The sequence below is a fragment of the Pelophylax lessonae genome, assembly GCF_965119305.1.
Source record: "Pelophylax lessonae genome assembly, chromosome: 4".
In the NCBI taxonomy this organism is placed as follows: Eukaryota; Metazoa; Chordata; class Amphibia; order Anura; family Ranidae; genus Pelophylax; species Pelophylax lessonae.
In genome coordinates this window covers 616,440,486-616,453,382 of record NC_138771.1, presented here as the reverse complement: position 1 = coordinate 616,453,382, position 12,897 = coordinate 616,440,486, and the positions used below count along the sequence as shown (strand labels likewise).

The following is a 12,897-nucleotide window of genomic DNA, read 5'->3' as shown; positions in this document are numbered from 1 at the left end:
GATGTCCGCCGCTCACTCTGCGATCGTCGGGGGAAAGGAAGAAAGGCAAGCAGCTTGTGTAAACAAGCCGCCTGTCATTCTCCCCTGTGTAGAAACAGTGATCACACGGTTCTACTATGTAGGACCGTTGATCATTGTTCCTACAGCTCAAGCCACAGCCAATCACAGTTAGAATCACGCCCCTAGGGACACACACAGCCCCTCCCTCTCAAATAAAGTTAACCCCTTCACTGCCAGTGTATTTTTACAGTAACAGTGCATATATATAACACTGATTACTGTAGAAATGTCACTGGTAACCCCAAAAGTGTCAAAAATGTCAGTCAAGGGTCCGATCTGTCCGCCCCAATGTCGCAGTACCGCAAAAAAATCGCTGATCGCCGCCATTACGCGTTAAAAATAAAACAACAAAAATGACAAAAATCTTTCCCTTTGTTAGTAAACGCAATAACTTTTGCGCAAACCAATCAAAATACGTTTTTTGCGATTTTTTTTTTTAACAAACATATGTAGCATAAAACAAATTGGCCGAAAATGTTAAAAAATTTTGATTTTTACTTTTTTTTTTGGGGAATTTCATATAAAAAAATGTGAAAAATATTGTTATTTTTGCAAAGTCGACGCTCTTTTCTTGTTTATAGCACGTGATCAAAAAATCGCACAGGTGATCAAATACCACCAAAAGAAAGCTCTGTTTGTGGGAAAAAAAGGACGTCAAATTCGTTTAGGTACAGTGTTGCATGACCGCGCAATTGTCCGTTAAAGTCACGCAGTGCCGAATCGCAAAATACCCCCTTGATGACTGTTTAACCACTTTACCACCGGAGGATTTTGCTGTCTTACGTCCAGGCCACTTTTTGCGATTCGGCACTGTGCGACTTTAACTGACAATTGCGCGGTCGCGCGACGCCGTACCCAAATGAAATTTACGTCCTTTTTTCCCCATAAACAGAGCTTTTTTTTGGTGGTATTTGATCACCTGTGCGATTTTTTACTTTTTGCGCTATAAACAAAAAAAAGCGTAAATTTTGAAAAAATAACAATAGTTTTCACATTTTTTATATGAAATCCCCCCCCCCCTCCCCAAAATATGTAAAAATCAAAATTTTTTATATTTTTGGCCAATTTTTTTTCTGCTACCTATGTTTGGTAAAAAAAATCACAATAAGCGTATTTTGATTGATTTCTGTATTTTTTGGTGTTTTTTTTTTAAACGAGTAATGGCGGCGATCTGCGATTTTTTTTGCGGGACTGCGACATTGCGGCGGACAGATCAGACCCTTGACTGACATTTTTGACACTTCTGGGGGTACCAGTGACATTACTACAGTAATCATTGCTATACATATGCACTGTTACTGTAAAAATGACCCTGGCAGGGAAGGGGTTAATTTTATTGGAGAGGGAGGGGTTAATGTATGCCTGTTGCTTACTAACTTGTGTGGGGGGAGGTGACTGAGTGACACAGGGACAGATGCATGTTCAGCTATGCTGAACCCTGCAATCTGTCACTGTTTGTCACTTAGGAGACCCGCCCACTTTGTTTACACAAGCGGAAGGATCTCCAAACTCGATTCCCCGAAGATCGGGGAAGAGCAGCGCCGCCGCTCCTCCCCTGGCCCGACTCCGGCTGTGAATGAATACAGCGGGAGCGAGCCTCCGGCGGCGCACGAGCGGCGCCCACAAGGGGAGGAGTCCAGCGACGTAGGTCCAGCGATGAGCGGTCGGCAAGTGGTTAAGAAGTGATCATGAATGATCGCTTCTCGGCCTTTTGGCTAAGATCAAGTGTAGTATCGACTTTAGCCCTTAGGGGTGTCTCTGCTTTCCGGCTAGGACGTTGAGAAACATTTGTATCTATCCAAGCCATTTGGTCCTTGTGGGGTACCCTCTGCTCGGCCTTGTAGGATCGTTGATTAAATTCAGCTTCACCTACTCGCTGCTATTGGGCTAGAGGCTTAGCCCCCACAAGGAACGAGATTGCGATCTTCCCTCCTCCCCCCCCCACTCTGCGCTACTACCTTCGGGCAGTAGGCGCACAAGGGCCTTTTTAAAGGCTGCGAAAGAGTGAAGACGCCGAGGAATAAGAAGGAAGCCGCCAAAGTTCTCCTGAAGCGACTACCGACGAACTCCTCCGTCATGGGGAAGAGCACTGGGAAGAAGAAGCATGTCCCCGCCACTTCTGCCAAGACTCCGGGAGAAGTCGCCTCAACCTCCACCCCCACCCCGGCCAATGTCAGCCAGCCGGGCTCAGCAAGGCCAACCAGGTCCGCAGACGGGCTTCCTACCCTGGAACCCTGGATGAGGCAGACAGTGGTGCTGCAGCTGAAGGAGGTGGACGGAAGAGTTCCCGACATGACCCCGGAAATCTTCGGCAAGAAGATGATCCTCGAACAGGGGTTCAGCAAGGCGGAGACACTGTCCGTGCAGACCTTCATGAAAGGTATATTCTATATAACTTTTGTGTCTTTACAGGTCTGTAGAAGATACTGGGAGGCGGTGAAGAATTGTGGCCCGGAATCCCCTTTCCGCAACTTCGTTGCGAACACTCCCATTCAACGGGATGAAAGGCGGGTAACGGTGTCCATGAGGAACCCCCATACCCCAGGAAAAGACATCGCCACCTACCTCCAGAGGTTTTGCATCGTGGCCAAAGACCCAGTCCGAATCCTCGATGTCAACGGCTTCTGGACAGGTAAGTGGGCAGTTTCTTGCAGGTTAAGGAGAGAGCCTTCGGGGGATCTCCAACACCTGAAGTCCCACTTCTCTCTGGGAGCCTCCGCAGGACTCCTGTACTACGCAGACATGCCCCATACCTGCCACAGGTGTGGTAAGCATGGTCACGTAAGTATGGAATGTCAGGAACCTTCTTGCAGGTTCTGTCGGGTTGCAGGCCATGAGACCAAGGATTGCCCGAGGTCCAAGACCTGTAACCTCTGCGGATTGGCGGAGCACGTCTACAGAGACTGCCCCCAGAGATCCCGGTCCTACGCTGGAGCCCTGCTCAAGGGCAGAGCCCCAGACAGCGCTGGGAAAAAGAAGCCAGGGGAAAAGACTGCGAAGGAACCTCGGAAAGCCACTGGTGAGTCCCCCCCTCCCCAGGCCCCTACCACCTCCTCCGACCCATCCCTCCCCAACCCCCCTGAGTCGGAGGTGACCTCACCTGCCCCTGCCCCTCCCCCCTCCCAGCCCCCCCCCGCCCTGTCCTCCATGGAGGACTTCCCCACCCTGCCCACCGCCCCCCCCACCCCACCCCCCACCAGCAAAGGCCGAAAACGGAACCTAGACAGCCCGACAACTGAAGAACCCACCAAGCGGCCCACCGTGGCCCAGCAAGATGACATCGCTGGACTGGACCCAGTGGTGGAGGACCTCGAGGACCTTGAGTCTGCGGGGGAAGATGAAGGAGAAATGCAGGAAGGTAAGGATCTGGCCCCCCCAGAGACTGACCTCACCCAGGACCTGATGGACAGCATCCTCGAGGAGAACGGCCTGAACCAGGACACTGGACAGGCACAAGAGGCAGTGGAAGAACCACCCCCCCCCCAGGGGAGGTAAGTTCAGCCCACCTGCTAGCTAGCCCCTTTATCTCCTTTACATGATGGCAGAGATCTCCATCTTTTCCATTAATGTTAGGAGCATCAAGGATGCGTCTAGAAGACAGGTGGCGCTGACTTTTCTTTCCACTCAGCAGAGTGATGTCTACATGCTCCAGGAGTGTGCCCTACCCTTCTCGAGGAGGTACACTCATCTGTCCTCCCAGTGGACCCATGGTCCCTCCTACTGGTCCGGGGGTGTCGATTGTAAGTCTGCAGGGGTAGCCATTCTTGTCAGGGGTGGTCGTTTCACGGTTGACTCCGTCCAGGAGCTCGTCTGTGGCCGTCTTTTGGTCGTAGACGGCTCATGGGCGGGAGAGCCAGTTAGGCTCATCAACGTGTACGCCTCCCCAGATAAGAATGAGCGACTGGAGCTTTTCCAGACCCTGCGGACCCAACTCGTCACCACCAGGGCAGTAGTAATCGGCGGTGATTTTAACTGTCCGATTGAGGAGGATGGGCGCAGCTCCAGCATGTACGCAAAGCTCGACACCACGTCTAGGCTGCTCAAGGAGATGATTGCGGAGGCTTCCTTGAAGGACGCCGTGGGATCCATAGGGAAAGGTTCCGTGAACTATTCGTGGTGCCGTCCTGATGGATCTGTGCGTTCTAGGATAGACTTCGTGCTCACCTCCAAGACAGTCAGACATCGCGGGTTCTCCATGGTCCCCTGCTTTTTCTCTGACCACAGGGCCATTCACTTTCGGGGTGACCTGGGCGAGGGCTTTGCCCCCGGTCCGGGCTCCTGGAAGCTGAATGGTACCCTGCTGGAAAATGAGGAACTGCTGGAGGAACTCAGGGAGGCCTACATTACCTGGAAGGAGGACAAGAGGTTCTTCGGAAAGGTAAGCGACTACTGGGAGTTTGTGAAAGTCAAGCTACGCAGCTTCTTTCAGGCAAGGGGACGCCAGCAAGTGTGTGCCAGGAAGAGGGAACTCAGGAGACTGCAACGCCAGATGCAGTCCCTGCAGGACCTTCACCACTGCGGCTGGGACGTTAGGCAGGACCTGGAGGACACCAAGAAGAGCCTGAAAGGACACTTCGAGGAAGAATCCAGGCACCTCGTCTTCCGTTCCAAGGTGGAGAATCTTGAGAAAGGTGAGAAATGTAACTCTTTCTTTTTCAGGAAACTCCACTCAGGACACACTCCCTTGTCTGAGCTGCGGGACGAGACCGGAACACTCCAGAAGGGGAAGGAGGCTGTGATGCAAGTGGTCAGCGACTACTACACCAACCTCTACTCCCCGAAAGAAACAGATACGGCTGAGGCCGACAGGTTCTTGTCAGGTATCACTAACCAAATTGATCCTGCAGGTATGTCGGCAATCAACGCCCCCTTGGCGCTGGAGGAACTGCACTCTGCCGTCAGATCCTTTAGGCAAGGCAGGACCCCGGGCTGCGACGGTCTCCCAGCGGAGCTCTATGTAGCGCTGTGGGATCTCGTTGGCCCGGACCTGCTCGAGCTGTACGAGGAGATGGTGGTGGAGGGCACAATGCCTCCGTCGCTGAGGGAGGGGATGATCACGATTTTGTATAAGCGTAAGGGGGAGAGAGGGGATCTGAAAAATTGGCGTCCCATCTCTCTCTTGAACGTGGACTACAAAATCCTCGCCAAGGTTCTGGCCAACAGGCTGAAATCTGTCATCGGACAGATCATCCACCCGGATCAGACTTGCGGCATTCCTGGTCGCAGGATTGCGGACAGCCTTGCGCTTGTCCGGGACACGGTCCAGTACATTCGAGGCCGCCGTGTGCACGCGGCCCTGGTCAGTCTTGACCAGGAAAAGGCCTTTGACCGTGTCTCCCACGAGTTTATGTGCAGAGCTCTGCGCAGGTTTGGTCTTGGGGACATGTTTTGTTCGTATGTGAATGTGATGTACAATGACATTTGTAGTACGGTGTTGGTGAATGGCTGGAAAACTGACCCTTTCCCTGTTCTCTCTGGGGTCAGACAAGGCTGCCCTCTCTCACCTCTGCTTTTTGTTTGCTGTATAGAGCTCTTTGCCGAATGCATCCGACAGAACCCAGAGATCAGAGGGATCACTGCACCGGGACCGGACAGAAGGGTTGTCAAGTGCTCACTCTACATGGACGACGTAACGGTGTTCTGTGCTGACCAGCGCTCCATCGACTCGCTCGTCCAGACCTGTGAGGACTTCGGCAAAGCTTCAGGGGCAAAAGTCAACTGCGGGAAGTCAGAGATCATGCTCTTCGGAAAGTGGTTCCTGCCTTCTTCTGCATCAATCCCTTTCAGCATCAAGGCGGACTTCATCAAAATTCTTGGAGTTTGGTTTGGAGCTGAGGGCGCAGCCCTGAAGTCTTGGGAGGAGAGACTGTCCAAGATGAGACAAAAGTTTGGACTATGGAGCCTCAGAGAACTCACCATCGAAGGGAAAACACTGGTACTCCGCAGCGAGATCCTCCCTGTGTTGCAGTACCTCGCCCAGGCCTGGCCCCCCCGGGTCAACACCTGCAAGGCCATCACCAGGGCGGTGTTCCACTTCATCTGGGGCTCCAAGATGGACAGAGTGAAGCGAGCAGTCATGTTCAAGGAACCCCTCAAGGGCGGTAAGGGCGTGCCCGACATCGCAACGTTACTGGGGGTGTTCTTTGCCTGCAACTGCATCCGCAGAACTTTGATTGACAGAACTTCGGACTCTGGAGGCAACTCCATGTCCCGTTTTTTCCTCCTGCCTCTCTGGAGGTCCCTTGGATGGGACAAATGGGACAGCTCCATCCCCTACAACTGGGACACTCCTTGGTACTACTTGGACACTTTCAAGTTCATCAAGGAGCTGGGGCTGCATGGAGTTAAGCCCGACTTGTGGAAGCCAAAAACTATCTACAAGTTGATCAGAGCATCGGACATTGCTGAGACTGTTCCAGGCCTCCCTTCAGCCACTTGCAAAGTGGTCTGGAGGAATGTTTCTTCAAAGGGACTCACCAACAGGCATAAAGATCTGGCGTGGATGGCTGTCCAGGGAGGGCTGCCACTCAGGACATTTATGCATGCCAGAAACTTGTGCAGATACAGGCACTGCCCCTTTTGTATCATCCACGAGGAAACGTCCTTTCACGTTTTCTGGGAGTGCTCATTTGCACAGAGCCTGTTGAGGGCCTTGGAACCTGAACTTAAAGACTTTGTTTCACAGACTGCCATCACACATTTTGCTGTGCTGAATGGACTTTTTCATGGTACTTTTACACAGGAGGACATTGACAACGCCTGGCGGGTGTTGTGTTGCTTTAAGGACGCTTTATGGTGCGCCAGAAAGCGCCTTATCCACCAGAGGGAGAGGATGTCCATTGAGGACTGTCGCAGACTGGTTCACAGTCTGCTCAGAGACTATAACCTGATGGATCTCATGGAGGAAGAGGAGGTCTGAAGATTTCCCCTTCCCCCACTCTCCCTTGTGTGTCTTTGTCCATTCAATAAAGCTTCGGGCCTGTGATTTCATTCCCCCCCCCTTACCCCTCTCTCCCACCCCCCCATCACACCTGTTGCTTTTTTGAAATGTTACAGTATTGATTCAGTTTGAGTAACATAACGTATAGACAATGTTATTTAGTTTCATGCTTCAGGGGTATTGCGGCGTCATGCATGATGTGATGGCTCGGGGTATCCTTACTCCGCACAAACACATCAGGCATCATACCGCAGAATGAATGTATGTGATTGAATGTATTTATTAGTATGACCGGAAATGTATTGTAATGTAGTGTATTTATGCGCTGCGTCGCAGTACAGGGGAGAATGCACCCCGACAAAAGTATTGTTTTTTGTATATCTTTTATGCAAATAAAGATTACATTTTCAACCAAAAAAAGAAGTGATCATGAATAGAGGTTTATCTCTATTGGTCTTCATGCCACTAGCGGTGCCGGGGAGCCGCTGTTAAATAAGTTAGCGTTGATCGGAGGTGTCTGGTTACCATGGCGCTCGAAAGTGTATTTAGGAGCGGGTTGACTATGGCGCTCCTTGGAGGAGGTGTATTGAGACCTATTGGTCTTAGCAAGGAAGTGAGAGGCTCTTATGTTTGTGGCGGAGGAATTCTCACAGTGACACCTGCATGCCTCATTTGGAAGCACTTATTCACAGCGGTCATGGATATGTGGATTTTTATGAGATGGACTTCCTAATGATTCATTCATGATTTTATGGTTGTTTTATTTTAGTTTATATATTTTTATTTGTTTGCGCTGCACTACTTGACCTTATGTATTATGAACTTATGTACTTGAACTATATGTATTATTAAGGTATTGTCTTTTCGGCCTTGAAGTGTTCAGCTGGCAAACCTATTCGGTATTAATTTAGATTTGCGCTAAATATATATCTTTTGATTTAATACTGCACATGTGTGGTGCGAGCACCATTTAGATATAACACATGATTTTTTTTTTTTTTTTATATTTTATAAAAAAGAAAAACTTTTTATTTTTTTTTTTACTAACTTCCCTTGTGGCAGCATGGCTCGAGACAGGTCCTATTATTAGACCCCAAATCTCTCCTCTGGCCCCCCATGCAGCCGATCAAACTGAGATTAGTCTAGTTGGCTGCTTTCCTGGCTGCTGGTGGTTAGATAAACAAAGAGGCGGAACCGGAAGTGATGAATTATTCATCACTCCCAGTTTCCAGGGTTTTGAACAAGGCAGCCATTGCTGCTGGCCGCATCGCTCCCTGCCTCTGCGATGGGACCAGAGAGGCGGCAGGAGGGGGGGTGGGACCCCCTTCTGCCACCATTCTGCCACCCACAGAAATGATTGAGTGCCTAATTCCCCACCCGGATCACTTCTGCATTGTAGAGGATCTCCGGCTGAAAACAATGGTACCGGGATAATGCCTGTAGGTGCAGGCATCATCCCAGTATAAGTGTTCGGCCGCAGGCCGGTGTTTGTGGGAGGAGCTAGTGGGCTTTATAGCGACGCCCCTCCCCTACACCGGCCTGCTGCTGGGCGCTCGAGTCAGGTGTTCTACTGTGTCACCTGATCGCCGCCGGAACTTCCGCCTTTGAGGACCGGACTTCCGGGCAGGATCGTGGACGCCGCAAGCCATCTCCGCCGCCGCCGCTGGATCCTCCACCGTTGTCTACAGTCTCCTCTGCTCCCAGCGCCTCACCGCTGCCAGCCGGCCTGCGCCTCCTCCGCTGCACCAGCCGCCACCAGCACCTCCACTACCGCCAGCTGCCCGCTGCATCTCCCCGCTGCTCAGCCAGGACCAGGTATTCATTGGGGTTGGGGGGGGGCGGCTGCCTACCTACCTGCACACATTGCCTGCCTCTCAGTCAAGGCCACGGCATTTTCCAACCAGCACCACATTGCCTGCCTCCAGTTAGGCCTCGGCATCTTCTCCACAGGGGGGGGCTCCTGGGTTCTGGGCTCCTGGCCTGCTTGGGGGGACACTGAGAGATCCAGGGGGGGATTGGAAAAAAAAAAAAAAGAGGGAGGGCATTTGTTCATTTTTCCATGCTTCACCCTTGCTGGGCATGTTCTCATGCAAGGGGGGGGGGGGTTGGTCGGTCAGGCTCACCTGCCCGCCGGCCGTCCGCCCAAGCAAGCAGCCCCCCCAGTAGGGGCCACCAGGCGCCCCCAGGCCACGGCCTGTCGGGGGGGCTCTTGGATTTTGGTCCAGGGTAGGTGGAGGGGCACCATACACTCATACACGCTCACTTACCTACCCCCTTGGGTCAGGAGGGAGGTTGGTGGCAGGGTTGGGGGGGGGGTCTCATTACATTCCACAGGGTTACATGTTCCCGTGTTCGTGCTCCCATCACATGCTATCTACACTGGGGGGGGGGGGGGGGGGGTCATGTGTCACTACTTCTGATTGACCATTTGCCTTATTCCTCCAGGATCACACCATGTCCTTCAACGCCGGTGTCAGGTACTACTACCAGGCTGCAGGTTCTTCCTGTATGTTTCTCACGGCTCAGTATGCTGGTAGTCTTCACAAACGCTACTCCAGCGTTGCCCATAGGCACTGCTAGGTCAGTCTCACGTCTCGTTGGGCCTCCACACACATCTTGGTCACCTTCGGTATGCTTATACCGGTAAGCCTAGGCCGTCCGGGTACGCTTTGGGCACACATTACACCTTCGGTATGTCACCAGCAGGTGCCACTTGGTTCCTGTTGTTCCTTTACCACCTTCACCACCTCCGTACCACGCTCAATACTATGTCATTGTCCTTCTCGTGGGCACTGCATTCGCTGTCTGCACCTCACTGTGTTGTACCTCGTCATATTTTGTGTCCCCTGTCAGCCCCCCCCTCCCCGTAGGGTGAGCGAACTGGCAGTTAGGGTTCAGGTGCTGGCCATTACTCCCCCTTCATAGCTGGTCCCGCGAGGCCAACTTCCCAATCTCAACACAGAGATTCTTCGCCCCTCGGGTCAATCCATAGTTAGCGCCTCGCTTCACCCACCTCATGGGTTTATAGTTAGGGCCTCACCTGTCACGGCCACACGTTTGATTCTTTACTGTCACCGAGAGACCAACCTTCCCGCCACCACGCTAGTGGCTCATGCCCCACGTCCAAATCATAGGTAGAGTCTCTCACCTGCCGCTTGGCATCTAGCAGGGCCTCACCTATCACGGGGTAGTTAAGTTTTTCGCCTCAAGGCACTAGCTAGCCAGCCAGTTTTCTTGGGGCTCTTGCGGTTGTTAATTGGACTTTGGTGTTCTATTTTTCTTTCAACAGCGTGCCTCTAGGAGCCATCTTGGATGAAGGATCATCCTCCCCCTCCACGCCGGCCAGACCCGGCACCCCAGTCAGATCTGGTACCCCCAGGGGTCATCAGAATCCGTCCCCGCTGGGCTCTTATGGATCCTGGACCATCCCGAAGATCTCGGCGGTCCTTCGCCAGAGGGGCATTCCGTTCCCGGCCATGGCTAGGAAGGCTGAACTGTTTAGGATCTTGACTGAGCACCCGGAAGATCCTGGACTGGGCACCAGCTCTCAGGGCTGTGGATCGGCCATGCAAGGAACTCTGGACTCCATCCTGTCTTCTCTGCAGTCAATCGGCGACAGACTGACGAAACTGGAGGACGCCAGTCCAGCTCACGGGGTTCCTCCTCCGCCCTTACCGGTGCAGGCTCCTGCCCCCGTTAGCGAACAGGGTAGGCCCCCAGTCCCCCTCTTCCCCTCTGCTGCGGTATCTCCCATCATCACCCCGGCACACATGGTCCCCCCAGCCCTCCGCAAGGATATCCTGGAGGGGAAGGATGTTAACCTGGTGGCTCTCCTTATCGCCTCCCAAGATGTGGTAGAGAATAAGGTCTACAACTATGGGGATTTGTCCGTAGTGATGAAGGCCAGAGACCCCAGGCTAAATAAGAAGCTGACCATCCCTGAATTCGTCCTGGCTTTCGGGATTTACAGGGATGTGTTATGCTCTGTCTACCCACATCGTCGGGAGGAACTGGATCTCTATCTCCACAAGGTTGTGGATTTGGGCCATAAGTACGGGGGTTTTACCTTTTACGATTTTCACAAGTCAGTGTCAGCCAAAGCAGCGGCTACCTTGGCACAATTCAATGTGCGGTTTGATTGGAGCCTTTTGGACACCGAACTTTTCTGCAGGCACTTTGCAGGATTGGTGCCTCCCTCTTGCGCCACATGCTCATCCACCTCGCACTCTGCCAACCTTTGCCCCATGGAGTCTGAGTCCTCCACGTCTGGGGTCCTGGGGGGGGCTGGCAGATCAGAGCAGCATGGCCTAAGAGACAAACTGGGTCGCCCGATCATTTACTTAGGCAAAGCCCAGGTCTGTAACAATTTCAACGGTGGGGCGTGTAGTTTCAGTGCCTGCAGGCTGCTCCATGTTTGTTCTATCTGCTTCAGGGCTCACACCAAGTCCATGTGTCCATCAAGGCTCAATCCAAAACAATGACTGACCGAGGTCAAGATCGAGGTACTGGCTTTTTACCTTCAGTCTCACCCATCTTCGCACCTGGTCGAGTATTTGGTGCAGGGGTTTTCAGGGGGGTTCCACACGGGGTTGGTGTCTCTTCCCCCAGGGTCACTTGAATGCCCCAATCTACTGTCTGCTAGGGAGGACCCGCTGTCAGTGGACCTTCTGCTCAGGAAGGAAGTTCAGGAAGGGTTCATGCTAGGCCCCTTTCCCGACCCCCCCTTCACCTCCTGGCGTACTAACCCCATTGGCATCTCTACAAGCAAATACTCTAATAAAAAACGGTTAATCATTGACATGTCGGCTCCTCATTCCTCCAATAACCCTAGCCTGAATTCTCTTATCCCTTCAGCTGAGTTCTCTCTCCACTATACCACCGTGGACAACGCCATCCAAGCCATTTTGGGGGCAGGCAGGGCTGCATGGCTCAGCAAGACAGATATAGCCAACGCCTTCAAGCTGTTGCCCATCCACCCCTCTTTAAGGCATGTTGACGGTGTTAAGTGGAGGGAGGAATATTTTTTCGCCATCAGGCTCACATTTGGATCCAAAAGCAGTCCCAGGATTTTTGATACCTTTGCCGAGACGCTCTGCTGGCTTCTTCTGAATATCACCAGGTGCCCTACGGTTTTGCACTACCTGGACGACTTCTTGTTGATCGAACAGGGCAACTGCACTCCTGTCAGTTTGAGGGGCACTGTGGCCTTGTTTTCAACCTTAGGGGTCCCTCTTTCACCAGGCAAGACGATTGGACCTGTCAACAGGTTAGATTTCTTGGGGATCACCCTGGATTCCATCTCCATGCAGTCCAGCCTCCCTGGGGACAAGCTTAGGCGCATTCGAGAGGTGGTAGGCAGGTTCCTGGAAGTAGGGTCTTTTACGAGGAAAGATCTGCAGTCGTTGATTGGGTCATTGAATTTTGCCATGCGCATCATTCCGCAGGGCAGGTCATTCATCTCCCGGTTACTGTGTCTATTGCCGGGTCTTCCGGAGGGTGTTGTCACCCACCTGGATCCCCCAGCCAGGGCAGACCTGGCCATGTGGGTGGAGTTCCTGGAAAGGTGGAACGGCATTTCCATGTTTATCCCACCTATCTAACCCCAGTCCCCTGTGTTTTGGACGGATGCGGCTGCTCACACGGGGTTTGCTGCCATCTTTGGGGATTCGTGGTTCAGGGATCATTGGCCGGCAGAGTCACTTGCCTTACCCGCTTTCCGGGAGACCTCGGCGTTGTTCGAGATATACCCTATAGTGGCAGCAGCTTTCACTTGGGGTAGGTGCTGGTCAGGGATGGCAGTTAAGTGTTTTAGCGACAATAAGGCGGCCTGTGACATTATTAATAAGGGCCGGTCTGCATCCCTGACCATCATGAGGCTGGTTCGCAGGCTGACTTTG

General features: G+C 52.6%; 1 protein-coding gene across 1 annotated transcript; it reads left to right on the top strand.

Annotated features, from left to right (window-relative positions):
• Positions 1-4,255: 4,255 nt before the first annotated feature.
• Positions 4,256-10,700, top strand: LOC309552837 (uncharacterized protein; the record flags this gene model as incomplete). The annotated part of the gene is made up of 3 exons (XM_082253746.1): positions 4,256-4,880; positions 5,589-6,161; positions 10,606-10,700. The coding sequence occupies 3 exons, from the start codon at positions 4,256-4,258 to the stop codon at positions 10,698-10,700; spliced, it is 1,293 nt and encodes a 430-aa protein (XP_082109872.1).
• Between the last annotated feature and the right edge of the window lie 2,197 nt (positions 10,701-12,897).